The 26,707-nt window shown below is 47.8% G+C and overlaps 2 protein-coding genes across 2 annotated transcripts in view; both read right to left on the reverse strand.

Annotated features, from left to right (window-relative positions):
- BACE2 (beta-secretase 2) overlaps positions 1-18,322 on the reverse strand; it is an 88,247-nt gene extending 69,925 nt beyond the window's left edge. The window contains exon 1 of the mRNA XM_081235296.1: positions 17,571-18,322. Within this exon, the coding sequence (XP_081091422.1) occupies positions 17,571-17,870 (300 nt within the window). The 5' untranslated portion in view covers positions 17,871-18,322. The remainder of the gene's footprint in view (positions 1-17,570) is intronic.
- On the reverse strand, positions 2,403-2,738 carry LOC308617993 (ATP synthase membrane subunit K, mitochondrial-like). The gene has a single exon (XM_081235378.1). The coding sequence runs from the start codon at positions 2,708-2,710 to the stop codon at positions 2,534-2,536; it is 177 nt and encodes a 58-aa protein (XP_081091504.1). The 5' UTR covers positions 2,711-2,738; the 3' UTR covers positions 2,403-2,533.
- Positions 18,323-26,707: the final 8,385 nt, after the last annotated feature.

The following is a 26,707-nucleotide window of genomic DNA, read 5'->3' on the forward strand; positions in this document are numbered from 1 at the left end:
CTAAGTGTGTGCAGCTCAGTCTATTCAAATAAACTGTACAAACCAAATAAACTGAGGCCTGAATATAAAGGCTCAACAGATTAGGACAGACTCATAAACAAGTGTCACTCTCACCATCATCATCACCAGCTGCCCCGATGTCCTCACCACCAGAGCCCAGCAAGAGAGGGGATACTGCTCCAGGCTCCATGGGAGGAGGATGGATGCAGGGCCCTCGTGGAGTGGGGGGCAGGGGCGAGGGTCAGCACGGGCCTGCACGGGACCCAACAGCAGCCATGGGAACCTTCCCATCCTGGCTTGAAGGCAGGTCGGGAGCCCAATCCCAAGCCAGAAGAGAAGGGAGCTCAAGCGGCCCAGTTATGGAAGTTGGCCACCCTGATGGAGAACAGAAGGGCCGTCCCAGGAAGACTCCCTACTCCTCGAGTGCCTGGGTGATGCCGCTCTCATCCAGGCACCCAGCTCAGATGCCTCCTGCTGTGAGCTCGGCAGGGCCTCCAGCACCCACAGAGGCGTCCCCAGCGCCTTGCTCCCCACCGGCCTCCTCCGGCCTCTGCTTTCCACTGGAAGCCAACCCACCTCCCCCCGACACACACAGGCGGAAAAAGAGAAGCAGATGCCGCCCTGACTTCTGAGACTGTCTCGTGAAAAAGTGGGCACTGCTGAAACTGAAGGGGTGTAACTCCTACAGGCTGGTTGGAGAGAAGGGTACGTATGCACACCCAGGCACCGCCTGGCAACCACCGCTGGGAGTTGATATTTATGGTTTAGATAAAGTTTTCAATTGTCTAATTCTATTCTGGGACCGCTCTGGCAGAGGAGCTTATTAAAGAAGGCAGCCGGTCCATTCTCCAGAAGGCCAAGTGTCAGGAACAGACTGGAGAGTGAACAAATGAATGGCTATTTTCTGAGCATCTGTGCTTTTCCAAGAACTAGCCTGAGGACCAGACGCATTGGCTCAGTTCAGCAATGGGCAGTTTCTCTTGAATCAACCAGATCCACCGTCCCTTACAAGGCTCCTGAATTCTCACAGACTAGTGAAAGTTTTGGATAAACTGCCCCATCAAGGAAAATATATCTGAGGATTCAACCCCTATATGTGTGTCTATCCATAATTTATGTGCTAAGAGGCAGCTTGGCGAAGTGGTTCAGAGCACATGGTCTGGGACCAGCTCACTCATTTTGAAATCCTGGCTCTGGCCTCATGCAGGGTGTTGCCTCAACACTGTGACTGTGCCTCTGCTTACTCATCTGTAAAATGGGGACAGTGGATGGTAACTTTTCATCTTCCCAAATGTCAATAAGTAGCTCCAGCAAACCAACCATAGGTACAACTTATCTCTAGGTTGTTATTTTTCTTAAACAGCTGAAATTCTCTGGTAGATTTTTACCCAGGTAGAAAATTCAGTTTGCAGGTCAAGGGTTCAAAACTATTTTTATAGGTAGCAAACTTATATCATTTTTGGTAGTAGAAACCAAATCATGATGGAGACATTTAAAGATATCATCTTCAAAAGACTCTCCATAGCAGGAGTTTCTGTTGAAAAGCTGTTTCCAGCTCAGGGTTAAAATATCGCCTTAAGGACTACCCTGGCGGCACAGTGGTTAAGAATCCACCTGCCAATGCAGGGGACATGGGTTCGAGCCCTAGTCCGGGAAGATCCCACATGCCCCAGAGCAACTAAGTCTGTGCGCCACAACTACTGAGCCTGCACTCTAGAGCCCGCGAACCACAACTGCTGAGCCTGTGAGCCACAACTACTGAAGCCCACTTGCAGCAACAAAGACCCAACACAGCCCCCCCCAAAAAAAGAACAAAATAAATTTTTAAAAATATTAAAAAAATCACCTTAAAGGACATGTTTTAATTATATTTGTTATTTTTTTTCAATACTTATGAAGTAGCATGCTGCTGACAGCCACTTAGAGTTGCAGTAAGTCAGCAAATCTGGAACTGTGGCTTTCTGGGAAATAAAGGCATGTAACTCATCTTCAGAGGTCTTGTCTTTAAAAACAAACCAGACCAATAATGTGCTGAAGCCTGAAAACTACGGCAGGCTCTGTAAGAAGAGGAGTGTGTGCAGGAACAGAGGCTGTGCTTATATGGCTGCAGAGTCTGCTCAGTGTTGGAGACTTGTGCCCTGGACAATCTCGAGAGAGAGGCACCTGCATGCGCTGGATCCACTTTCTTAGATGCACACTGTCCTCTCTTTTCTCCACCTTGTTGTCCTCCCTTGAAGCTTTTAAAGAGCATCCTCGTTTCTCTGCAGCGGCCTCACATTCCATGGGACAGATGGGCCATGGTTCACACCCCCAGTCCCCTTCCCATGAGCATCTGGGTTGTTTCCAATCGTTTGGTATTACAAGTAACACTCCAAAGAATAGCCTTGTGAATTACTGTTCATATTTTTGCCCAATGGAACTTTTTTTTTTCCAGGTTCATAATTTATTGTACAAATTGGGTATCACATGATGAGTTGACATTAGCTTCTTCAGGCATGGGAACTTAACAGATGAGGTACAGTTGAGAATCCGTTTATGTTGCTTTCACAGCTGGAGTTTTTTTAGACCTTAACTTAAAGTATAAAACTATCAAAGCAATACCTCCGTATGTGGCCAGTACACAATTCATTCTCCCTGTGAGAGTGTAAGAGTTGAAATATTTTTTGATACCAGTGAATTGGTACTGGGCATCAGTTTCTGAACCTGCCATGATTTCAACCTTCCAAAACGAACAGACCCCGCTGCAGGTGTCCTTCAACTGACCCCCCAATGTAACTTTTGTGTAAATTCCTAGGAGTGGCTTTCTGAGCCAAAGGATAAATGCATATGAATTTGCCCAGACATTTCTAAACTCCCCTCCATAGTCTCTGTAGGATGGGATAATATTTTAATAGAAAGTTCTCTTGTCATACAAATGCCTTCATACAAGCTCTGTAAATTGCTCTTCCCCCTGCTTTAATGAAATCTTGGCCAAAGCTGTATTTTTCTAATAGCTTTGTGGCAATAAATTTATTTTTAGGTATTATAAGTCCCATCCCGTTTAATGTCGAAGCTTCTTTCTGGCATCCAATATAATGGGCCTGCCTGAGGCTCAGAGATACAGAGGGCAAGGGGAGGTGGGGTTGGATTTATTTCTATTTCCCCACCTTGATCACAATGATGCCCCAGATTTCTCCAGGACTGAAACAGGGGGAGTGGAAAGGTAAGGGGCAGGAACTTTGTTATCTGACTTCATGACTAGTAGATTCTGGATGTGGCTGATGTCTACATGCAGGGGGCTCCTTAGAACCACTGTCTCCTCCTCCTCCTCCCCATCCCCACCACGGATGGCTCCCACCTGCAGCTTCCTGCAGCGGGCAGAAACCACTGCTAGTCCGTTGGCCCTTACTACTCCCTCCTTAGTCTCTAGCACCTGACAGTCCAACCCAGAGGTCAGCCAACTTTTTCATATAAAGCCAGATAGTCAGGATCTTAGACTTTGGCAAATGGTGTCTGTCTCATGCACTCAACTCCGTCACTGTAGCATGAAAGCAGCCCCAGATGATGTGTGAACAAATCATATGGCTGTGTTCCAATAAAACCTTATTAAGGAAACCAGCAGATGTGGCCCACAGGCCTTAGTTGGCTGATCTCTGGTCCACCCCATACAAACGCCCTCTGGTGGGGTTCCTTCTGGGGTGACCAAAGCCTAGATTCCTGTAAGAGGGACACACCTTGATCACTGGAAATAAGTGCCTTGTCCATAACAGCAACAAAGACAATAGTGACAAGATATTTAGACGTGTTCTTCTCTTCTTTGGAGAGTTCAAGGAGAGGAAAAGAAGAACAAATTGCCCTAAACTATTTTTTAATTATTATTAAGCTATTATTTTCCCCCAAAGATATGATGATGCATCATTTGGAATAGTTTTGGCTGCAAGTAAACAGAAAACTATAGACTTAGAGTAGCCCAAACAAGTAGGGGTTTATTTCTCTCCATATCAAGAAGTCTCTTGAGAAAGTTGGTATTACATAAACATCTCAGGGAAAGTCAGTGTCAGATCTCTGCTGTTCCCCCTGACCTATTGTTCAAGGTCAGAAGTTGGTTGCCCTTGTGGAAGGCCTTGCATTTGCATCAAACACAGGAGGGAGGAGAAATTATAAGCCCAGCCACACCTGCCACCTTTATCAGGAAAACATACACTTTCCCTGAAATCCCTCAGGAGACCCCATTTAGATCCCATTGTCCACAGCTGTGTCCTTAGTCGCAAAGGATGCTCCAGTGAACAGATTCAGGCTGGAGAGAAGAGACTGGGGAAAGTGTTTTAGTTTGATCACTCAACTGAAAATATCTGCCACAGGTCAGGTAACAGAATCATTACCATTGCCATGTTTCAAAAACTAGACATGGACACACATAATGAGAACATACTCCATACCCTGTGTACACACAGCCCTGAACTTCCAATCAGCCTTGTAATGTTTCTCTTTTAAATACAAAAAGACAGCCACAATCACCACTGTTTGAGAAAAGCCTCTAGGTGAGACACAGAGACCATGACAAACACCCTGAGGAAAGGAATTCAGAAGATAAGGCAGGAAGCTGAAAGAAAACTTCAAAAAAAATCATAATTTTCTCAGAGTAATAGAAGGTATGCAAATTTGAAACAAGAATAAGGCACAATCAAAAGAGAAACATTCAGAGAAGTGTTCTTGAAAATTAGAATTAAGATAGCAGAAATGAATATGGAAAGTAGAACCAAAAGACAAAGAGATGGGAAATAGGAGAGACCACACAGGATGGCCCCAGCATCTGGATAATAGGAGGTCCAAAGGAGAGAACAGTTACTAAAAAATTTCTCAGAACTGAATGTCTTGAAATTCTAGACTGAAAAAACTCACCAAGCATCCAGCATAAAAAAAAAAAAAAGACATCATCATGAAGTTTCAGAATACCAGGTCTAATAATAACACATTTATAATATCTCATGTATAGTTCATATACAGTTCATAGACAAAAATCAGAAATCACAATGGCATTGGGCTTATCAACAGCATCAAGGCAGATGACAATGTAAAAATACCTTCAAGACTGAGGGTACTCTACATAGAAAACCCTAAAGTCTCCACCAAAAAACTATTAGAACTAATAAATGAATTCAACAAAGTTGCAGTATACAAGATTAATATTCGGTTATCTGTTGTTCTTCTATATACTAATAATGAACTATCAGAAAGAGAAAGTTTTAAAATCACATCAAAAAGAATAAAATACCTAGGAACAAACTTAACCTTACCTTTCAGACTTAATACTCTGAAAACTATAAATATTGATGAAGGAAACTAAAGACGATACTAAGAAATGTAAAGATATCTTGTGGTCTTGGAGTGGAAGAATTAATATTGTTAAAATGGCCATACTACCCAAAGCAATCTACAGGTTTAATGCAATCTCCATCAAAATACCCATGGCATTTTTCACAGAACTAGGACAAATAATCCTAAAATTCATCTGGAACCAGAAAAGACCCTGAATTGCCAAAGCAATCCTGAGAAAGAAGAACAAAGCTGGAGGTATCACCCTCCCAGACTTCAGACTATACTACAAAGCTACAGGAATAAAAACAGCATGGTACTGACACAAAAACAGACACATAGATCAATGGAACAGAATAGAGAGCCAGAAATAAACCCACACACCTATGGTCAATTAATCTATAACAAAGGAGGCAAGAAAATACAATGGAGAAAAGACAGCCTCTTTAACAAGTGGTGTTGGGAAAACTGGACAGCTACATGTAAAACAATGAAATTAGAACATTTTCTCCTACCATATACAAAAATAAAGTCAAAATCGTTTAAAAATTTAAATGTAAGACCTAAAACCATAAAACTCCTAGAAGAGAACACAGGCAAAACACTCTTTGACATAAATCGTAGCAATATTTTTTGGCTCTGTTTCCTAAGGCAAAAAAGTAAACAAATGGGGCCTAATTAAACTTAAAAGCTTTTGCACAGCAAAGGAAACCACTGAGAAAATGAAAAGACAACCCTTGGAATAGGAGAAAATGTTTGCAAATGATATGACTGACAATGCATAATATCCAAAATATATAAACAGCTCATACAACACAATATGAAAAAAAACAACCCAATCAAAAAATTGGAAGAAGACTTGAATAGAAATTTTTCCATAGAAGTGATATAGATGGCCAATAGGCACATGAAAAGATGCTCAACATCACTAATCATCAGAGAAACACAAATCAAAACCACAGTGAGATAACTCATACCTGCTAGAATAGCCATTATCAAAAAGTCTATAAATAACAAACACTGGTGAGGATGAGGAGAAAAGGAAACCCTCCTACACTGTTGGTGGAAATGTAAACTGGTGAAGTCACTATGGAAAACAGTATGGAGGTTCCTCAGAAAACTAAAAATAGAATTGCCATATGATCCAGCCATTCCACTCCTGAGTATATAGCCAAAGAATAAGAAAACACATGCACCCCAATGTTCATAGCAGCCCTATTTACAATAGCCAAGATATGGAAGCAATCCAACTGTCCATCAATAGTAATGGATAAAGAAGATGTAGTAAGCCTATACACCGTTGGAGAGAGGAAAGGGGGAGGGGCAAGATTGGGCTAGGGGATTAAGAGATACAAACTACTATGGATAAAATAGATAAGTAACAGAATATATTGTACAGCACCGGGAATTATAGCCATTCTCTTGTAGTAACTTTTAACAGAGTGTAATCTATAAAAATACTGAATCACTATGCTGTACACCTGAAACTAATACAGTACTGTAAATCAACTATATTTCAATCATAAAGAAAAAAGTCTCTGAGAGATACATCAAGGTGCTATTGGCCAGAGGAGCCGGGACTGCCCGGCTCCTGTGTCTCCACTCACTCTTGGGTGGGGATTGGAGGTGGTGTGGACTGAAGGACCAGCAGGAAATGGGAAGAGGGCACCAGTGACCACTGGCTGTGCTGACCCCCAGGATCCCCCCACAGAGCTCTGGTGAAGCAGGGCTGGGGCATGAGGTTCGGATTTGAGGTTCGGCAGGCCCCTGCCTCCCCGGAAGCCTGAACACAAATACTGGGATTTCTCAGTTCTCCGGCCAGCCTCACGATTCATAAACCCAGGATGACAAGGCGTGCGTTCAAAGACAGAGATGAGCAGGCTCCAAGTGAAGTCCCTGCTCAGACGTGGAGAGGAAGGTGAGGACTCCACCCCGACCACCAGCCCAGCCTGAATGGGCACTGCAGCATCTCCTATTTGGGTGAAGCAACCAAGGAGGTGGGGAAATGGACGTCACCCACATCCTACAGGGTAAATGAGCCAAAATGTACACACACTTACTGATCAAAGGACAACAAAAAATCTTTTATATATTTTTGAAATTTGTGTATACTGAAGAACTGACGTTATGGAGACTCTAAGCAAACTATTAGGTAGTAAATTCTTACGCACACATGGGAGCTACACTTGGGTGAATATGGTTATGGATTAGATGACACGTCAGTGTCCCTGGATCAGGAACTTGGCAGTTTTGTGACCTTTGGCTCTTCCACATCACAAGGCGCCAGCCACTCAAAAGGTTTTGAAAATCCTTATGTTCAGAGCATTCAATTTTCAAAGGACCTTTTGTGGTTGTTTTTAACCTCAAACGAAATCTCTCTTTGCCCCCCAACCATTTTCTCCCATTGCTTACACATCACATCTTCCTTTTCCAGAAAGAAGTTCAAAGTACACACAGCAATGAGAGGCTCGCTCCGGACTGACTCACAGAGGCTTTCGTGAGTTAGATTCTAGAACACTCCAGGAAGTTAGGATTTTAAAGCAGAGCTTTAAAACTCTGCTTTGTGACTCGTGGGCCAAAATGATGCTCTCAGATACATTCAGCGGTAGAGAGTAATCATTCTTTTATTCCTCAAATATTAGCCCAGCCTGGGCCAGCCACGGCTCCAGGCAGGAGGGATGCCGTGGCCGCAGTACATTGTGCTGATGCCGATAATTCTGTGCCCCTGACCCTAAGGTCTCCTGGGACTCTGCCTGCCGGCTTCTCTTGCCAGCAGCTGCAGGACCACAAACCTGCCCCCGTTAGCCCTCACCCAGGACCAACCGGAGTGGATGATAAATGTCCAGCTCCTTTGCCCTTCAGCTGGGACGGCTGAGTCTAGGTGACATTCCCTCTCAGAGATCCCAGGGGACTGAGCCCACTGCCCACGCCTGCAACCTTTGCCTCACCCACACTTCCCCTCCCCTCACTGCCCCATCCCCTTCCAAGTGAACCGTCCAACTCACATGCTCGTCTCAGTCTGTTTCTGGGGAAACCCAAACCAAGACACAAGTCTAAGTGGTCTCCTGCACCCCACCGCCCCTGGCACCCCGAGTTTAACTTTCCTTCCTTATTCAGAAACTCTCCCTGACAACCATACTTAACTCCCCTCCCCCAACTCCTCACACCCTGCACACACGTGACCTAGAAGCATGTAGCATAATGTTTTCATACTTTGCAAGGCCTTGGTTCTAATAAACTCGAATCTCAAAGCACAATTTTAAAGCAGATGAATACGGAACTGCTCCAAAAGCCGGGCATGGCAGAGCGGCTCCCGTGGCCCACTGTGCTGGTGCTGTATGCCCTCCTGGTATAGGCTTTGCCTGCCTGGCTTCATCCTGGAACATGGGTCCCCCTTTCTAAAGGGGCCTTTCCCCACGCCCATCACCAGGCTGTACTGTCTCTCGGTACCCATCAAAAATTCTGTTTACTTGCTTTACAACCTGTCTTCCCAACAAGCACGCAGGTTCTAGAAAAGCAAGGGCCATCTTCGTCTAGTTGACTGTTGCATCCCTGGGCTTAGGATAGGGCCTGGCATACAGCAGGTGCTTAATAAATACACAGAATGAAGGAATAAAGCATGCTCATCCTTTGAGTCCAGTTCAAAATTCTTTCACCTCTTTAATGCCCAATCACTCGAGTTAGAAGTGCTTTACTGCATCTGGCAAGAAAAACCACGGCACTGGAACGAGACAGGATTGCAAAGCTCCGGAGACCCACAGGTGTGGGCCTGTTGCCGCCCCACTGGTGCCCACACAGATGCTTCTGACGGACAGCCCCCCTCCCTGCTCTGGGCAGGATTTCAGATCCCTGGTACTGCTGACATTTGGGAACAGGTAATCTTTTGTTGGGTGAGGGGCTCTGTCCTGTGCATTGTAGGATGTCAAGCAGCATCCCTGGCCTCCACCCACCAGATGCCAGTGGTACCACCCAAACTGTGACACCAAGAATGTCTCCAGAGAGAGCCCGATGCCCCCTGGAGGATACAATTTCCCTGGATCGGGAACCGCTGAGTTAGACTTACTTGCTACCCCTAGGATAAAGGTCTGTACCCACCCCCTCTTGAGAGGGATGAAAGCCCCGAACCCAACACTCACATTTCCTTTTTGCTTTAGGGAAAATGACCACTGTCCCACTAAAGACAGGAGGGGGCAAAACAAATGTAACTGGAACCATCTGTAACAACTCCTAACTTGCACTCCATGACTGCCCTGCTGGTGGCACCCATCCACAAACAAATGGTTACGTGTCAGCAACAAGGTAACCACAGGATGGGGGCGGAAGCCCTGGAAACTCTGAGATCAGCGCAAACAGAACACGGGGTGTCCGCTGAATCTAATCATTTAAAATACGGCTCTTGTACGTGTATGTCTTTTAAACTTTCCTTTTCCAAGTAATTCATTTTCATTGATTTACAAACGACTGATCGGGACAGACTGGAAATTTAAAAAGGACACAGTCAGGGCTTCCCTGGTGGCGCAGTGGTTGGGAGTCTGCCTGCCGATGCAGGGCACACGGGTTCGTGCCCCGGTCCGGGAAGATCCCACATGCCGCGGAGCGCCTGGGCCCGTGAGCCATGGCCGCTGAGCCTGCGCGTCCGGAGCCTGTGCTCGGCGGCAGGAGAGGCCACGGCGGTGAGAGGTCCGCGTACCACAAAGGGTAAAAAAAAAAAAAAAAAAAAAAAGGACACAGTCAGCACAGAGACTTTGAACAGCACGGCCCTAGAGCTCTTCCTCTGGAGAATGCGCACTCCACCTTTCCAACCTGCCAAGTGCAAGGAAGCTTCTGGAACCCAGTCTGCTACAGGTAGATTTCCTAAATGGGCAGAGTTAACACTTAATCAGACAACAGCCTTTAGGAAGATGAAAGAACCTACCGACTCCGTTCAGGAAACCACCCAGCAGAGGAGACTCAGCCCTCTTCGTGGCCTCCAAATAGCGTCCAAGGGATGGGGCCAGGCTTGCTGCTTAAGTGGCGGACTGAGTTGAGAAACGTGATAAAATGCAGATTCTCAGGCCCCGGTGCAGGCTCTCTCGCCCTGTCAGTCTGGCAGTCTGGCCTGGGCCTTGGGAATCTGTATTTGTAACCAGCCCTACAAGGTGTGCTTAGTCCTCCCCGCAGCCAGATGGTTTGCGGAGCAAGGACTCCAGTTCTGCCCTTGGGGCCAGCAGCATCCAGCCTCCCCCGGCTCCCCAGGGCCTGAACCAGATTCTGCATCTTAATAGACCCCCGGGGGACGCACCTGCCTGCAGCTGCTGAAAATTAGGGCTATCTGGAAGCTCTCACCAACAAAATGGATTATAATCAGAGTGTCAGAGCTTCTAGGAAGCATCTCAGGTTACCCAGTGAAATCCCGTTTACAGACGAGGAAACCGAGGCCCCGAAAGGCTGAAGAACTTGCTCGCCCACATCAATATCTGGCAAGCAGCCCATCTGGGATCAGCACCAGAAACGCCTAATTCCCAAAGGCTGTGACAAACCGCAGACCTGCCTGCTCCTTGGTGGCTTGTCTGATTGGGAAAAGCTAATGAATTTCCCCAGGAGGCAGCTGGATGTAGCGAAAAGGGCTCTGGATGCCCCTCCGGGGCTTGGAGTCCACACCCACCTTCACAAAGCAGCAGCTTCCCTTCTGGCGATGTATCCTGCCTTGAAAGGGGGTCAGACCTGATTATCCCGCCCTCCCTAGGCCACCTGGAAAACTTTTTGATTCCGTGGTTTCCACCCTTTTTCCCCACAGTGCCCCCTTCTGAGGGGGCTGCCTTGTGGGTGGTTCTCTTGGGTTTCTGGCAGGGGGTTTGCAGGGCAGACAAACTGAAGTCGTTCTCAGCCCACTGCCAAGAAGTGCATTCATCCAGCACGGGGCTGGGGAGGGCTGGAGGTGCGCAGGGTCCTTAGGAGGGCCGGGTGGGTGTAAACCCTCCTCCCGTGTGTCCTCAGTCTAGTGTGAAATGGAGGGAGAGGTTTTCCACTGCCCCCTTTATGGCTCGCGGGCACGATGAAGCCGGCCCAGGGCATCACCCCTTTACGCTGTAGACAGTCCTCTTCATCTTCCTAAAATGGCAGGGCTGAGACTGTGTGTTTCTAGGTGCTGGTATAGGATGCGCCCTATAATAAAACTAGGAAACGTCCAACCTGAGACCTGTGCGGGGTAGCAAGCATTAACTCAGAAACAAACCTACGAGTTTTGTTTCCTTCCTGTGGTGATGTCGGCTCTCCAGGAGCCTCTTTACCTCTTTGAGAATTCCAAGAGCAAAAAAGCGACTTTTTGATTGAGTAGCGACAGGCAAAAAAATCAAATAGTCCATCTGGGCCAGGAGAGGATGAAGGAGAGCCACATGACAGCCAGTCCAACCAGGCATCGCACACACGTTCTCCGCAGCCCGGGAAACTGGCCCAGAATATGGGACACACACCCTAACGCACACCGTGCCCCTCAGCATCCATGCACGAGGCACAGAAGCTGAGGTGGGCCATCCACCTGCCTCACAGGTGGGTTCTGTTTTCCAGGTGGTATCCGTTGTCTCTTACGAACAATGAGGTCCACTGTCAACATTCAGCCTGGGCTGGGCAAGCAGAGCGAGTGCAAGGAGGAACCTGTGACAGATGGCAGGGGAGCCAAGTGTAAGCAGAAGGCCCATTGTTAGTCCCAAAAGGAGGCTCTTAGGCTCCAGGGAGAAGTGCCTTGCTCAGCATCAGACGGGACCCAATGCTTACCCCTGCTGCCCTCTGCTTGGGGCTGCTGGGGCGCGAGTCCACAGCCACCAACCCCCATCCTCAGCCCAGGTGGACCCTGAATCCAGGCTTGACCCGCTCCATTCAGTGTCTGGGATATAAAATAAATCCCAGGGCATGCTGTCCCACACCCCGAGGAAGGGAAAATGTCGCCTCTGAATTCCTCTCCTCAGGCCTGACACAGCCCACCGTGGAGGAGAAATCCCTCTCGCAATGGCTCACCTCGAACTTTCCCTTTTGGTTTTAGTTAGAATGGGGTCAGCAATCATTCTAGGAGGAAACAGGAAGCCCAGAGGAGGTCAAGCCACCTACCGACAACAAAGGAAGTCAGGCAGAAGTCAAGAAAATGCTGGAGATGCTTGAGGGGAAAAGGCGTGTATTTCATATCAAACAGATTCCACTGAAAGGGGTGACAGATGCCTTACAAAGTCTCTAAAACATGAAACACAAGCTTTCAACATGAGTATTTGTGAGTCATAGGTATTTAAATACCAGTGATCTGAGCTTGTCTAAGTGGGCTTTTCCCAGGTTATGCAATAATTACAGCAACTCTAGAATTAATGCAACACGACAAAAGACATTTTAAAAATTTAAGTGATTACTCTCTAGTGAGGCAACTGATACCGAAATACAGAAAATAACCCAAACCCTCCCCTCCCCGACCCCCCTCCCCACCGCCGCCCTGTCCCCAGCACAACATCTTGTCACAGACTGTGTCGACACAACACCAAAACCACCATGTGCTGCTGCCTTTGATGAAAATTATACTTGAATTCCAAATTTAAATGATCAGCAATTAAAAGATGGGATAGAATGAAAGAAAAAAAATCCACAGAATGATAAACTTAGAATGAACTTGTTATGGGTTAACTGTGTCCCCCGAACCCCACCAAAAAAAAAGGGATGCTGAAGTCCTAAACCCCAGTTCCTGTCTTGATAGATGTATCAAGCCACGATGAGGTCAGAATGGATCACGACGGGCCCTAATCGAAAGGCTGGTGTCCTCCTAAGAGGCGGCAAATTTGGACATAGAAACATGGGGTTGGGGGGAGAATGTTACAGGAAGACAGAGGAAGAGATGGGAGGGATGCAGCTAAGAACCAGGGAACACCAAGGACTGCCTGCAGCCACGAGAAGCTGGAAGAAGCAGGAAGGAGCCTCCCTGAGAGCCTTCAGAGGGAGAGCAGCCCCACAGACACCTTGACTTTGCACTCCTGGCCTCCAGAACTGTGAGAGAGTATGTTTCTATTGTTCTAGGTCACCTAGTTTGTGGTCATTTATTACAGCAGCTGCAGGAAACTAAGAAGAACTTAAAAGATCTTCAACCAATGGGGAAAAGGAAGCATGGGGAGGTTGCCACCTGCCCATCGTCAAGTACGTAATGCCACTAGGATCTGGGACCCTGCAGTGGGTCCAGGACGCTTCCCACTACCCCCAAGTCATTCACAGGTAAATCAAGATGGTTCTTTAAGAAAAAAAGTCACTGCGACTCAAATAGCAGCATGCAGAGCGGTGAAGTGCTTAGACTGTGGACTGGGGCAGACCTGATGGATAAGCCCGCTCAGGCACTCATCGGTGTGACTTGGGACAAAGGACTTGGCCTCTCTGAGCCTCAGTTTCCCCATCTGAAAACCAAGTCAAATAACCGTACGTACTTCAGCATGTACATGCTGTTGTGAAGAGAAAATGAAGTGATCCAGGCAAAACGCTTAGCATGGTGTCCAGAACCCGATAAGCCTGAAATCAAGGTTAGCTATTAATACACAGTTGTTAACGATTCCTCAGACTCTGTCTCTCCAAGTTGTTTGGAGCGGATTCCTTGGCTTGGCCTTTCACAGTCCTCCATAATAAAGCCTTTGATGTTGAATTATTGCTCCAAAGCTCGGGTAGGGCGCCTTTCCCCCGCCGAAAGGAGCTAGTGGGAACCGAGCTTTGACTTTCTGGCTCTTTCCATCCCAGTGATCCACTCTTTCTTCATTGTCCTTAGTCGTTTACCATCTCAATTTTTTCCATCAAATTTCTTCTTGCTGACCCTTTTTCAGCCTCCCCCGCAGTGAGCTTATTAATGTAATTTGAGGGCACTGGGTGGCTTATTCTGAAGAAGACAAACTTTTAAATTGTATATGACAGATACATATCTTCAATCCAAAATCTTCCAGATAACTGTGTACTAAGAAGCAAGTAAGCCCACGTGCCATGATTAAAATGTGAACCCCCCAAATAATTCGTTAGCTCTTTACATACATTCCAATGTTTAAATCCGAGACGCATTTTGCTGTCTGTTTTATCTCTATTAGTGGAGATGACAGAAAATCTTTCAACAGAAACCCCAAAAGACTTTTGAAGCCATTACCAGGTATATAGCCTCGGACCTTCAGCTTCTTCAGTTGGATTTATTGTGTGAGCGTGGAAGTCTTTTTTTAAAAAAGATAATGGAAATGGCTGTAACTATAATCACTTTAGAACACCATTATTATTATTAAGAAGACCAAATTACATGGTTCAAGCAGCTGCTGGTTCTCCACTGTTAGAGAGAAGTCACATAATGGTGTCAGAGCCCCGGCACTCATCTCCATGCCAACGTGAGGCTGCTCACACACGGCCCTCGGGGCGCATGACTGTGATGTCTTGAAGGGTGTCAGGGAGAATGAGGGACCCCCGTTCTTGATGAAAGCATTCAGGGAATAAGCACATTTCCAACAGCTGCCTTTCCCATGGGAGAGCAGGGATGGTGGGGCTCTGGTTCCTGTTGAATCTTCCCACACGGTCGCTCCTATGCACACCTGGATCCAATTATTCATGACGCTGAGCCTTGAGCTTTGCCTGGAAGGATGGGGACTCGATGGAGGGAACGGCAGGGGCTGGGAGAGTCCAGTTTGTGTCACATGTTAAGTTCCTAATACCTTGGGGTGTACGGTTCAGAGATCTCTGGCTGAAAAGGGTGACAGGAGGCCAAAAACCAAAGAAAAGAAGTCAGAAGGGAGGAAGGGAAGGGACCAGGTATCTGCCAGGTCATTGAGAACTTGGGTTCTGGAGTCCAGCTGCCTGGGTTCAACTTCTGGTGCTTTCCTTTTTCCTTGTCCCGCTGCCCTGGGAAAGTCATTCGACCTCTCCAAGTTTCAGTTGTCCCATCCCCTGAATCAGGGTAAGAACTCGGAGCTGTTGTGAGGATTTCCTGCAATGGCACATGAGACACACAGCACAGTGCTAGCCACAAGGGGCACCCTTCACACTAGCTATGACTATTATTTAATTTTCAAAAAATTCTTGATTATTTACTGCTTGAATGTACAATTCCATTTTTCTCTCCACCTAAGCAAGTTTTATTTTAGGCTTCAGAGAATCAACAGAGAACATATGCATGATTCTTGGCGATTAACAGAGCAGGAAAAAACTTCCTTCAAGTTCAGAAGTCACCCCATGGCTGCCCCCTCTCCCCTGCTGCAAATACCTGGCTGGCGGTTGGAGATGTTTCAGGGGGAGGTAGGCAAGAAATGAATCCTGATGCACTCGTCATTAACACCTAAGAGTTTACAGTAGGCATTTGGAAAGCGCACACAGGAATTCTGCTATAAAGCAGCTTATTACTAAAGCAGGCCAAGAAGGAGGCACAGAATATTTCCCTTCCCGTCAAATGTAAAAATTAAATCTGGATTGTTAAAAACAGCCCTCCCTGGAAACATGCGAATGGGTCACTGAGAACTAACCTTGAATGAACTATTTCCTTGGCCAAGGTAAAGATATCAGCATAAGATACTCAATACATTCTTGTTCATTCATTAAACTTCATTATTTTAGAGTAAAGGTCATTGGATTAATTAATAAAGACAAACTATTATTTAGTAAAGTTGTTTTGTTTGGTTTTTTGCAAGCCCAAGAGAAATATTTTCTCATTCTTCTAGATGCTTTTTTCCCTTCCCCTCCTCTCTGGAGGAAGACAGGCGTCAGGACCCAAACTGCCCAAATTTACTTTACTTTAGTTGAGAGAATTCCCTTCCACTCAAAACATCAAGGCACACATTTCCCAAGTGGTGAATGATTTAAGGCCTGTTCCAAAAGATTATCCTTAGGCCACAAAAAGAGGTTCATACTATCTCATGAAATCTTGGGAAAAAGTGAAATGTACCAGGTTCTCACCACCAGCGCGTGTTCTCACGTGGTGGCTTTTACTAGCTCCAACCTCTTGTCAAGTTAAGCTTCCTCAGCTGACTCTCTCCCCACCCCCCCGGCCCTCCCCCTGCTCTGCAGCCACCATCCACCCGAGGAGATGCCAAAGATAGTGCTTAGATGAAAGGCAACTAGAATCAAAGTTTTGAGCCGAAATACACTTTTGAAGGCTTTTCTTTTTTAAACTAATTAAACAAGTATAGAAGTTATTCAGTAGAGTTTCTTTTTTTAAAGAGATTAGCATGGCATGTCTTTCCTCTTAAGAAAGTCTTGAATAATTTAATTAGAATTACACCAAAGTCATGAGTATGTGCTATTTATGGGGGAATCATGGCTGAATTAAAACCCAAATGACAATGTTAAAAATAAAGTATCTTCAGACACTGTATTCAATGGATAAGAAAAACTTGACTTCAACTCACAGATTAGGTAGTTTGGAAGGAAGGAGGAGGGGGCCAAACCAACTCCTGGGATTTTATTTTTCTTAAGATGACCGGGCCTGGGCACATTTGTTTCTTGCTACAAAAAGTGCTAATAATTGAAAACGAGGATAAGATCGCTGTTTGATTTTATTTCTATTTTGTCACTGGGAGACCTCTTGGTCCCCGGAAGCCTGGCTCAGCGCGTTTTTTTTTTTTTCCCGGTCCCTTTACTGCATTTAACACGTTCCCCACACGTGTGGGGAACCGGCGCAGAGGGGCTGAGCAGCAGGGCCAGCCCGGAGGAAGCTGACCAGCCAACCCCGAGAGAGGAAAGCGGAGCGAGGGAAACGCTACTCCCTCCGCGGGCAGCCAGCGAGCGAGCCTCCTTGGACAGGGTTGCTTTGAGCTGAGATAAAGCAAGAATCCCTTTGAAAGGGTACTGCGCCTTTGGAGGCCGTCCACGAACCTCCTTAGCGATGAGACAGCGCGGGGGTAGGGGGCGGGAATATTAACGCTAAGTGATTCCCCCGGTAACAGCAGCATCGCTCCCTGGGTCCACCGCAAGGTCTCCTCGCTGAAAAGACGTGTCGCTCGCCAGAAGGCAATCCCATTAGAGGCAAGTTACAGGTCTCCCGCCTCGCAGCCACACGGAGAGGGAGAGCTTAACAAGTTCTGAAGCGCTTGCACACACCCCCGGCTGCGCCCGGGGCAGGACTGCCACCGCTCCGCGTCCCGAGTGCGCGTGCCCCGGCTCCCGGCCCGGAGCCCCTCTGCGTCCCCAAGATCTGCTCTCCGGGGACAGCTGCTGTTTTGGGGGCGACGCTAAGCTGCGTGGAGGCACACCTGGGCGCCCCCAAGAGCCCCCGGCTGCAGGGCGCCCGGTCCGAGCGGGCTGGCGAGCGCGCACCGACCTACCTTCTGCGGGGGCGTCCCGATCAGCATCTCCAGGTAGTAGCCGCGGCCAGAGTCTCCCTGCAGGTTATCCACCATGGCCAAGAAGTTGGCTGCACCCCCGGCGGGCTCCAGGGCGAGCGCCAGGCCATCCGCGCGGGGCTCGGCGGGGGGTCCGGGCCCAGGGGTGGGCGCCGCCCCGCGGCTGCTGGCCGATGCCACCCGGAGAGGCAGCGTGAAGGGCGCGGGGGCCGGCGCCGGGGCCGCGCGCAGCAGCCACTGGGCCAGCAGCGGCAGCAGCAGCGCCCGGGCCAGCGCGCCCATGCCCGCGGCGGGGCTCGGGGGGCGCGCCTGGCCGGGCCCGTCCCGTCCGGCGACAGCGGCTCAGCGACTCTGCGGCGCGCTGGGCTGCGGGGCAGGGCTGGGCGCGCGGCGGGGCCGGCGGCGGCGGCGGCGGACGGGAGGAGGACCGGGGAGGAGGCGCCCGAGCCGCTCCAGCCCGCGCCAAGTTAAGCAAGTTGGTCGCCGCTGCCCCCTCTGGCGGGCAGCGGCTGCCCCGCAAGGGCCGGGCCCCTCCCCCCTCCCCGGCCAAGGTCAAAGCGAGGCGCGGGGTCCGCCCGGGTCCACCCAGGCCCGCCCTGTTCACCCTCGCTCGTGTCGGGCCGCGCCTCTTCTCCGGGAAACTCGAGTCCCCAGTTTCCTCGGAACGCGCCCCGGCTGCCACGGCCAACGGATGTGACGAGACTCATCGGATACCAGGGGGGAAAGTTTCGGGAACCCTTAAAGGGGCAGCGAGGGCCTGAACCGGCTCCCTGGCCGCGCGCGCCCGGCTGCCCCGCCGGTGCTCCCTGGCCCCCTAGTGGCGGGGACTTCCAGGGGTGACGTGGGGGTCAGAGGGAAGCGTAGGGAAACGCAGAAAAGCCGCGAGCATCTCTAGGAGTGAAAGAGTCTGCGCCTCCCCTCGCCAAGTACGTCCCTGCAGCCTTGCAGCCCCCCCCCCACACACACACCCCGGGGTCCTGCTGCTTCTCAGGGCCTCTTCTGTACCCACCCCCTCCACCCCCGTTCCTGCCCATCCCCCGTCCCCACTTCGGGGGCCCCTGAGTGATTTTTGAAGAGGTCTGAGTGGAGGCTGGGAGAGGCAAGGGTTGCGGGAGTCCGGGGAGGACGCCAGAGCTTTTAAGACTTCTCTCTAGAAATCCGGGGGAGGTAGGGGGCTTGGCTGCTGTCGCTGCACCAGCCTCGGTTCTCCCTTTGCGCCCACCGTTTGAGCCGGGGAGGTGGCGTCCGCAGCTGGCTTTGAGCCTGGGCTTCTCCGCCCCCTGCTCGACCGTAATGCAGATGCGATGCTGCCCGTAGCTGCGCCTTCACCTGCCCCAGGACTCCCTCAGTCCACCCAGCAAGTTGCAGTCATCGTCCAAAGTCAGGGCCATTGAATTTACAGCTCTGCTTCCATTTCCCACCCCCCGCCCCGACCCCTTCCCACTTACCCGGGCTCTCCGCGGATTATCTAATTAATACTTGTTTAGCCACAGACACCAAGACCCAGAGCTGCAGTCAGTAATGCGAGCCACAAGGGTTATTATTTTAGTTTAGATACGAAACACAGGGGAGACAATTCCATAAGCTAAAGTCCATCGATTTCTACGGAAACAAGAAGTAGAAAACTCTACCTCCTCCAGCTGAATTGCGTTGGCTGTTTTAAAAAAAAAACAAGCCCATCTTCAAACAGCGGGGAGGTTGGAGGAAAGCTTCCCCCATCCCTGCAGTTTCCAGTTACTTCTACTCAAGATTTGATTTTTATTGCTGTCTTCCCAATTTTAGAATCAGGTCTAGCTCTGCAAGGGACCCTTATGTCAGAGATCTTCAGCTGTATTGATTTTCAGATGGCTTTAACTATAAATCACATTTCCCCAAACTATATCCCAACTTTAACAAATCCCCAGCCACACAGAGAAAGGCCTGGTTGGGTCCTGTGATATAACCTAAGTTGATATTCCCCATAAATCTGCATAGTTATCCCAGAACTATTACATTCATATATTCACATTTCAAATTCAAGGTTGTAGAAGAAGTGTAATTTTTTTTTTAAATGGTTGTTTATACTCCTCAGTGTCCAGTCTTGGGGGGTTTCCAAAGACATCCAGACAGCTCTCAGAAGACTGTAACCTTGTAAAAAGCCCATGAAATTTATTAAGGACATTGACATATAGGCTACATGACATGTAAGTTGCAACATTAGAGACATTTGCTCTAGTAATTAAACAGCACAAGAGAAGTTTTTAAAAACCCAGTCTAATTAAGGTTTGTCCTTCAGGAAACTCCTGACTCCATCTAGTATGAGTATTCATGAGCTTTTCATTTTAAGAGGGCTAGTTTAGGTTTCTGAGTCAAGTGCAGTAAGGTATAGTCACAGAGAAACTCGTGCAGTTTTAACGGAGGGCAGAGCTGCCGCGTCAGAAAATGATGCAGGCAGAAGGGACGTGACCGTACCCTTTGTGGTCTCTGTTTCTATGAATGGTCTTAAGAGTTCTTGGTCCCTACTCAGAACTATGGTGTTGGCTGGATTTGGGAAACAATCATTTTACCTCCCAGGTGTTTTAACTGAAATCATATGTGGCCGTCTTCCCGTTGGCTGGCTTCGGGTTTCTTTTACAGCATCCTTGAAGGGCTTCTCCAAGAAAGAAGCCACTTTCCATGGCTTCTTTGTGTTGGTGACCCATGCAGTGGGGAGGGACGAGGCGACCCCCTCACTCCTTGATAGCAGCCCTGCATCCTCTCCAGACTGGCCCATGCTCCCTCACCGCACCCATAGCCTCCCCCTCCTCCCCTCCCCCCACTTCCTCCCTCCAGCCTGAGCTCCTCCATTTTCAGCCATACACTTCCTTGGTCCATTCAGGAAAACCAAAGCCCTACAGTGAGATGGGCCCTCCCTCCTTGCAAACACCATCATCGTGTCCCTGGACAGCAGGAAGTGAGGAAGGGTCTCATCCCCCAGCCCAAGGAGCTCACCAGGGATTCCTTCCAGGAATATGAGGCGCGCTTGGCCAGAAAGATTGTCATCGATGCATATGTTGATGTTCCCTGGCTCTTAGGACTAGCTCTGAGTTCCTTTTATAACAGCAGTTCTCAGACATTTGGTCTCAGGCCCCCTTTACACTCTTAAAAATTGAGGACCTCAAAGAGCTTTTGTTTATGTGGATCATATCTATCAGTAGTCAGCAAATGAGGAAATAGAACTGAGACATTTTAACAATATGTAGTAATTCATGTAAAAATCCATCACACAGCAATATCAGTAACTTTTTTTTTTTTTTTTTTTTGCGGTACGCAGGCCTCTCACTGCTGTGGCCTCTCCCGTTGCGGAGCACAGGCTCCGGATGCGCAGGCTCAGCGGCCATGGCTCATGGGCCCAGCCACTCCGCGGCATGTGGGATCTTCCCGGACCGGGGCACGAACCCACGTCCCCTGCATCGGCAGGCGGACTCTCAACACTGCGCCACCAGGGAAGCCCCGTCAATAACATTTTAATGAAAACTAACTTCTGAGAAAAATTAGAAGTGACATTATTTTGCATTTTTGCAGATTCCTCTCTGCCTTAATAGGAGGCAGCTGGATTCTCATATCTGCTTCTATGGTACATTCAGTCTATTATGAAGTCTCTAGAAAATTCTACCAACAGGCAGGAGAGAATGAGCATGAACAAGGCAAATAACATTTTTGTATTATCATAAAAAGAGTTTTTAAAGGACCCCTGAAGGGTCAGACCACACTTTGAGAACTGTTGTTTTGCACTAGCTTTCTTTGGTTTCTATGTTTGCATCTTAAGTCCTTTTCAACATATAAAGAGTCCTTTGTACCAGGCACTGTGTCAACAACTGGGCGGAAAAGGCAAAATAAGAGCTGGTCCTTAAGTTTGCAGACTAGATCGAGGGGCGCTTTCTTTTATCCTAGCGGCGGCCCCCCCCCCAGATTTAGCAGGAGGGAGACCCAGGCCACCTGCAGCCCAGAGGAAGCTTGTGGATTTATCTCTTCATTCTCCTGCGGCTTCATTTCCCACCTGCCCCCAGGCTCCTTCTCAGCAACTTATGAAAGTTGAAGTTAAAGGCTCCTCTTCTCTCGCTTTTTAAACCTGTCCCGATCCTGCCCTTCTGCGGCTACTGCTCCTGATGCCCCTCCCACTGAAAATGCTGCCTGCACCCCTCATCCCCACTTCCTCCCCTCCCCCACTCACTCCTCCCCTACCACTCTCCGCCCACACATTGACAGGCTCTGTCCCTGTGGACAACTCTCCAGCCTTATCCCTACCCACCCCCTTGGCAGCATTGCACACTGGGCTCTTCATCCACGCCTGGCATTTTCCAGCCTGACTCTTCACTAGAATCACTAGGGATCCTGCCTGCGCCTTGAGGCAAGGCTCCAGAATTGCTAGTTTTCAAAGCTTCCCGGAGAATCTGGAATTTGAGCCTGGGAGAAATGAGATAAAATGTCAGATTGAAGAGGCTGAGTGCCCTCATAATCCTGAATTGATTTGGAAATTTCAGTATGCATCCCTGAGGTCTTTCATATTTAAAAAAACGATTCCTTGCTGTGTTGACTGGAAAGACCTAGAAAACGTGAGCATCGGCAGTGGCTGAATTAGGGTTTCTAACTATCATTTCCCTCTACACCAGGCCTCCTTGGAGAAGGCTGACTCCAGGCTTGAAACAGAAACCCAACAAGGTGACCCTGGGACATTTTGTCATACCAGAAAGTAAGGATGTTATCAAAGATTCCTGAGGTCCTATCAAGAGCTAGGGCAGAGCTGCAACAATTTAAACATCATTAAAAGTAGTAATTGCAACGGCTCAGAACACTTCAATTATGTTGAAACTTATTCGTTCATAATGTTCTTTTAAAAAGTCCATTGTTTATCTTTGAAGAATGCTGAGGAACCCAATTCATTGTTTTTAAAAACTGGCAGAGAAAGGAAAAGAATCGAGCATTTATTATCTTGACTTTCTTGTACAAACCACGCCTCAGTGGAACCACATAACTGATGAAGGGAAATTTCTCTTTATAGAAGTATTGCAGCTAATAAGTGAAGGAATGATTGAATTAGACTGTTGTCCTTTTGCAGCCCCTAAAGAATTAATGGATCTGGGCACTGAGCATACACAGCTGATAACACCGCACAGCATTCTGTGCCTCCTGATGGAAGGCCACCATGCTGCCTGTGAAACGTTCTGGTCAAAAAATCAAACCTGAATCTGATTAAGCCTCTAGACCACAGGTTGGCAAACCGTATCCTGGGAGCCAGATCTGGCCTGCTGCCTGTTTTGGTAAATAAGGCTTTGTTGAAACACAGCCACACCTATTTGCTGAAGTAGTTGCAACAGAGACTGTATGGCCCTTAAAACCTAAAATATTTACTGCCTAACCCTTTATAGACAAAGCCTGCCAACCCTGCTCTAGATCACAAGAGTCCCAAGACCCTTATCATTCAACTGCAATTTAGGGACTTTATTTGGATCCTGATTTGAACATACTGAAAAAGTTACTTATGAGACAGAGACATTTGAACACTAGTTGGATGATGTTGTGGAATTATCAACACTTTAGATGTAATAATGGGGTTGAGTGTGTGTGTGTGTGTGTGTGTGTGTGTGTAGTTCTCATCTAGTGGGGGCATATGCTGCAGTGTTTACGAAAGAAATGAGGTTTGTTTCAAAATAATATGGGTTGGTGGGGAAAGTACCAGGCAGGGTTCTCAGTGAAACACATAATCCTAATAATTAACCCTATCCACAGGCATCATTATTATTCCCATTTTACAGATGACAACCGAGGCACAGCTTCAAAATCTGAGTTCTGATTTCAGATCCTGTGCTCTTCGTCACGGGGCTTGGGCCACCCCTTTGATGTGGGTTTTCTGAAGATCACAGGATGGTCAAGCTGAGAAGGACCTCCAGAGGAACACCTGCCGGGGAGAGGCTACCAACAGCGTCCACGGATCCACATCGCGCCTTTAAAAGACATACGTTGAGTGTCCCTCTGTGTCAGATGCCACATTACAGCCAGAGCCACATGGACCGATAAGACCAGACAGCCCCTTCCATCAGAGACCACAGACAGACTGTAAATATACTTCTTTTTTGGAGACACCACTCCAGCTTCTGGGTGGAGGAGAGTTGGGGGCGGTGAGCCTGGGGACGGAGACCAATTTGGAGGTCACGGCAGGAGTCCATGAGGGTGATGGCAAGGGGCACTGAAAAGGAGAGTTTAGCGTTTCATGTTGAGAAGTTAAATCTGCACAACCTAGGGAAGAAGGATGATAGGCTCACGTCAGGACACAGTATACAGACATCTGTGTTACCATCGCTTCTGTCTGCCCGTGGCTGGTGCCCATCCACTTTCAGAGCTGAGCCACAAATCCCATCTCACCTTGATCCTCAAACAGTGGGAGGCTGGGGTGGCGGACGTCCCTGTTTATGAGGGGACGTTGAGGGACAGGAGCACTGAGCTCCCACCACATCCTGGATGCTCTTAGCTCTAACTCACATCCTCTGACTTATTCTCCGAGGTGGGCATCCTGTGCTCAGGCCATGGAGAAGGGCACCCAGGCAGAGTTGAAGGTCAGCCTGAGATCACGGCCAGCAAATAGCCAACCTGATATGAATCCGGTCCATAAACTGCACAAGCCTATGCTCTTTTTCCTAAACCACGTTGCCTTCTTCATTTTTTTTTAAATTTTATTGAAGTATAATTGATTTACAATGTTGTGTTCACTTCTGCTGTACAGCAAAGTGATTCAGTTATACATACATATACATTTTTAAAAAAGATTATGTTCCATGATGGTTCATCACAGGATATTGAATATAGTTCACTGTGCTCTACAGTAGGCCCTTGTTGTTTCTCCATTCTATATATACTAGTTTGCATCTGCTAATCCCAAACTCCCAATCCTTCCCTCCCCCCTCCCCCTCCCCCTCCCCCTTGGTGACCACAAGTCTGTTCTCTATGTCTGTGAGCCTGTTTCTGTTTTGTAGATACGCTCATTTGTGTCATATTTTAGATTCCACATACAAGTGATATCATACGGTATTTGTTTTTCTCTTTCTGACTTACTTCGCTTAGTATGATAATCTCTAGGTCCATCCATGTTGCTGCAAATGTCATTATTTTATACATTGTCTTCTTAAAATGACTCATCAGGCAGATCTTGGGACACAGGGAAGTAAGGGCTCACTTCCGACTTCCTTTTACCAGCCTTCCCTCATGCCTTTAAAACAGGTCATGGCTTTACAGAAAGTCATGTACACTTTCAGGAACACATCACTTGGATAAATAAGGCCCATCAGTATTATATTACATCAGCTGGGTTCCACCTAGGCAAGTCTCTACCTAGAAAGGTAGGCTGCCAAACTCGTGGAGGTTTCCAAATGTTTGTCCACCGCCAGCCCTGCTCTTTGAATGAATGCGGAAGTAACAGCCAAAGGAAGGCACAAAGACTCTGCGCCCAGAGACCTGGGATCCGCTTCTGCCACAGACCACTGGAACATCCTCAGACAGCTTTCTTCTGCTCTCTGAGCCTTGGTTTCTAAGGAAACACCCTCCTCCAAGGGTGTGTTTTCATCGAATCAGCATGATTGGCACCCCCTGGAGTTGTGTATCGGTATGGTTTTGCTTGCTTTATTAAGTTCCCTTGATTCTCTTTGTTCACGTTGTAACCGCTCCAAAGCCAGGATGCAGATGCTAGTCACCTGAGAAGGCATGCATTTGGTTATGATTCCTGTGCCGTGAGTGGAAACCACTGTCCTTGGCATTTCAGTTGCCAGACCACTTAAGGATCATTTGAGAAAAGTGTATGAGTCTTGGGATTGTCTAAAACTTTCTGTTGTTAACGTCCAGAAATCCCAGCATAAATGCTTGCAAAAAGGTGTCAGGGGCTGGGGGATTCCTGGGGACCACAGTAGGAAACCCCTGGGGTGGCAGGATAATGGTTCCCTAAAGATGTCCATGTCCTTGTCCCTGGAACCTGTGAATAAGTTACCTTATATGACGGAAGGGGCTTTGCAAACCTGATTAAATTAAGGCCCTTGAGCTTGGGGGAACAGCCTGGATTATCCCAATTTCCTAGCTGTGGTCAGAGGGAGCCATGATTACAGAAGAACTGTCAGAAAGATGCAATGTTGCTAGCTTCGAAGAGGGAGGAGGGGGGAGCCACAGGCCAAGGAATTCAGGTGACCTGAGAAAGTTGTAAAGGCAAGGAAATTGTCTCCTTCAGAGGCACCAGAAAGGAAAGCAGCCCTGTTGGCGCTATGATTTTAGCCCAGTGGGATCCAGGTCAGACTCTGACCTTTAGAAGTTTAAGATAATAAAATTCGTGCTGTTTTAAGCCACCAAGTTTATGGTCATTTGTTACAGCAGTGATAGGAAACGAACACACCACTCTTAGGAAACTGTATCACTTCGTAATGGCACAGAGATTGATATTGTAGGGAAAAACACAGATATTGATGACTGAGTCCAAAAAGGATTCAGGAGAGTTGGCTGGAGTATGAAAAATTTTAAGAATAACTTACCAGCTTATTTCACCTATATTTTATGTTTATATAGCCATACCTAAATTGGGCCAAAAACCTCTTTTCTAGGCATTAAAATACCTAAGTGCTAAGAAAGTATCCTATAATGATTAACGGTAACATTTTTTTTTCTCTCAGTGGTGCATGAAATAGTGGTTCTTTCTGCTGAGGTGTGTATCTTACTATGATTAGCGTTGGTGAAATTGACAACACTTGTGGAAGTCTTTGCTACATAGTAGCCACTCAAGAAATGCTGTACCTTCCCGGAAAATATTGTCTTGGATTTTAAGACTCTGTCCCCTTGGCTGTGTACATCTGGGATTTGGGGGAGTGCCCATCTTCACGGTCATCCTTCCTGTCACTCGGCTCTAGGGTGTGGTCGGGATGCCCTCTCTCCCCCTCTGCAACTTCGCTGCTCTTTTCCCGTTGCACTAGGACCGGTTTCCATTTCTCATTCGAGACCGGGACTCATTTGATTATGATGGCACAGGTGAGAGGGTGGAATCTTTGCCGCATTCAGCGAAGCTCTGGAGTTCAGAGCTCCTTCAAGTTCGGTGACTTTTACATCATCGTAATTAATTAATATTCGTGCCA

The sequence above is a fragment of the Mesoplodon bidens genome, assembly GCF_964165515.1.
Source record: "Mesoplodon bidens genome assembly, chromosome: 5".
Classification (NCBI taxonomy): Eukaryota; Metazoa; Chordata; class Mammalia; order Artiodactyla; family Ziphiidae; genus Mesoplodon; species Mesoplodon bidens.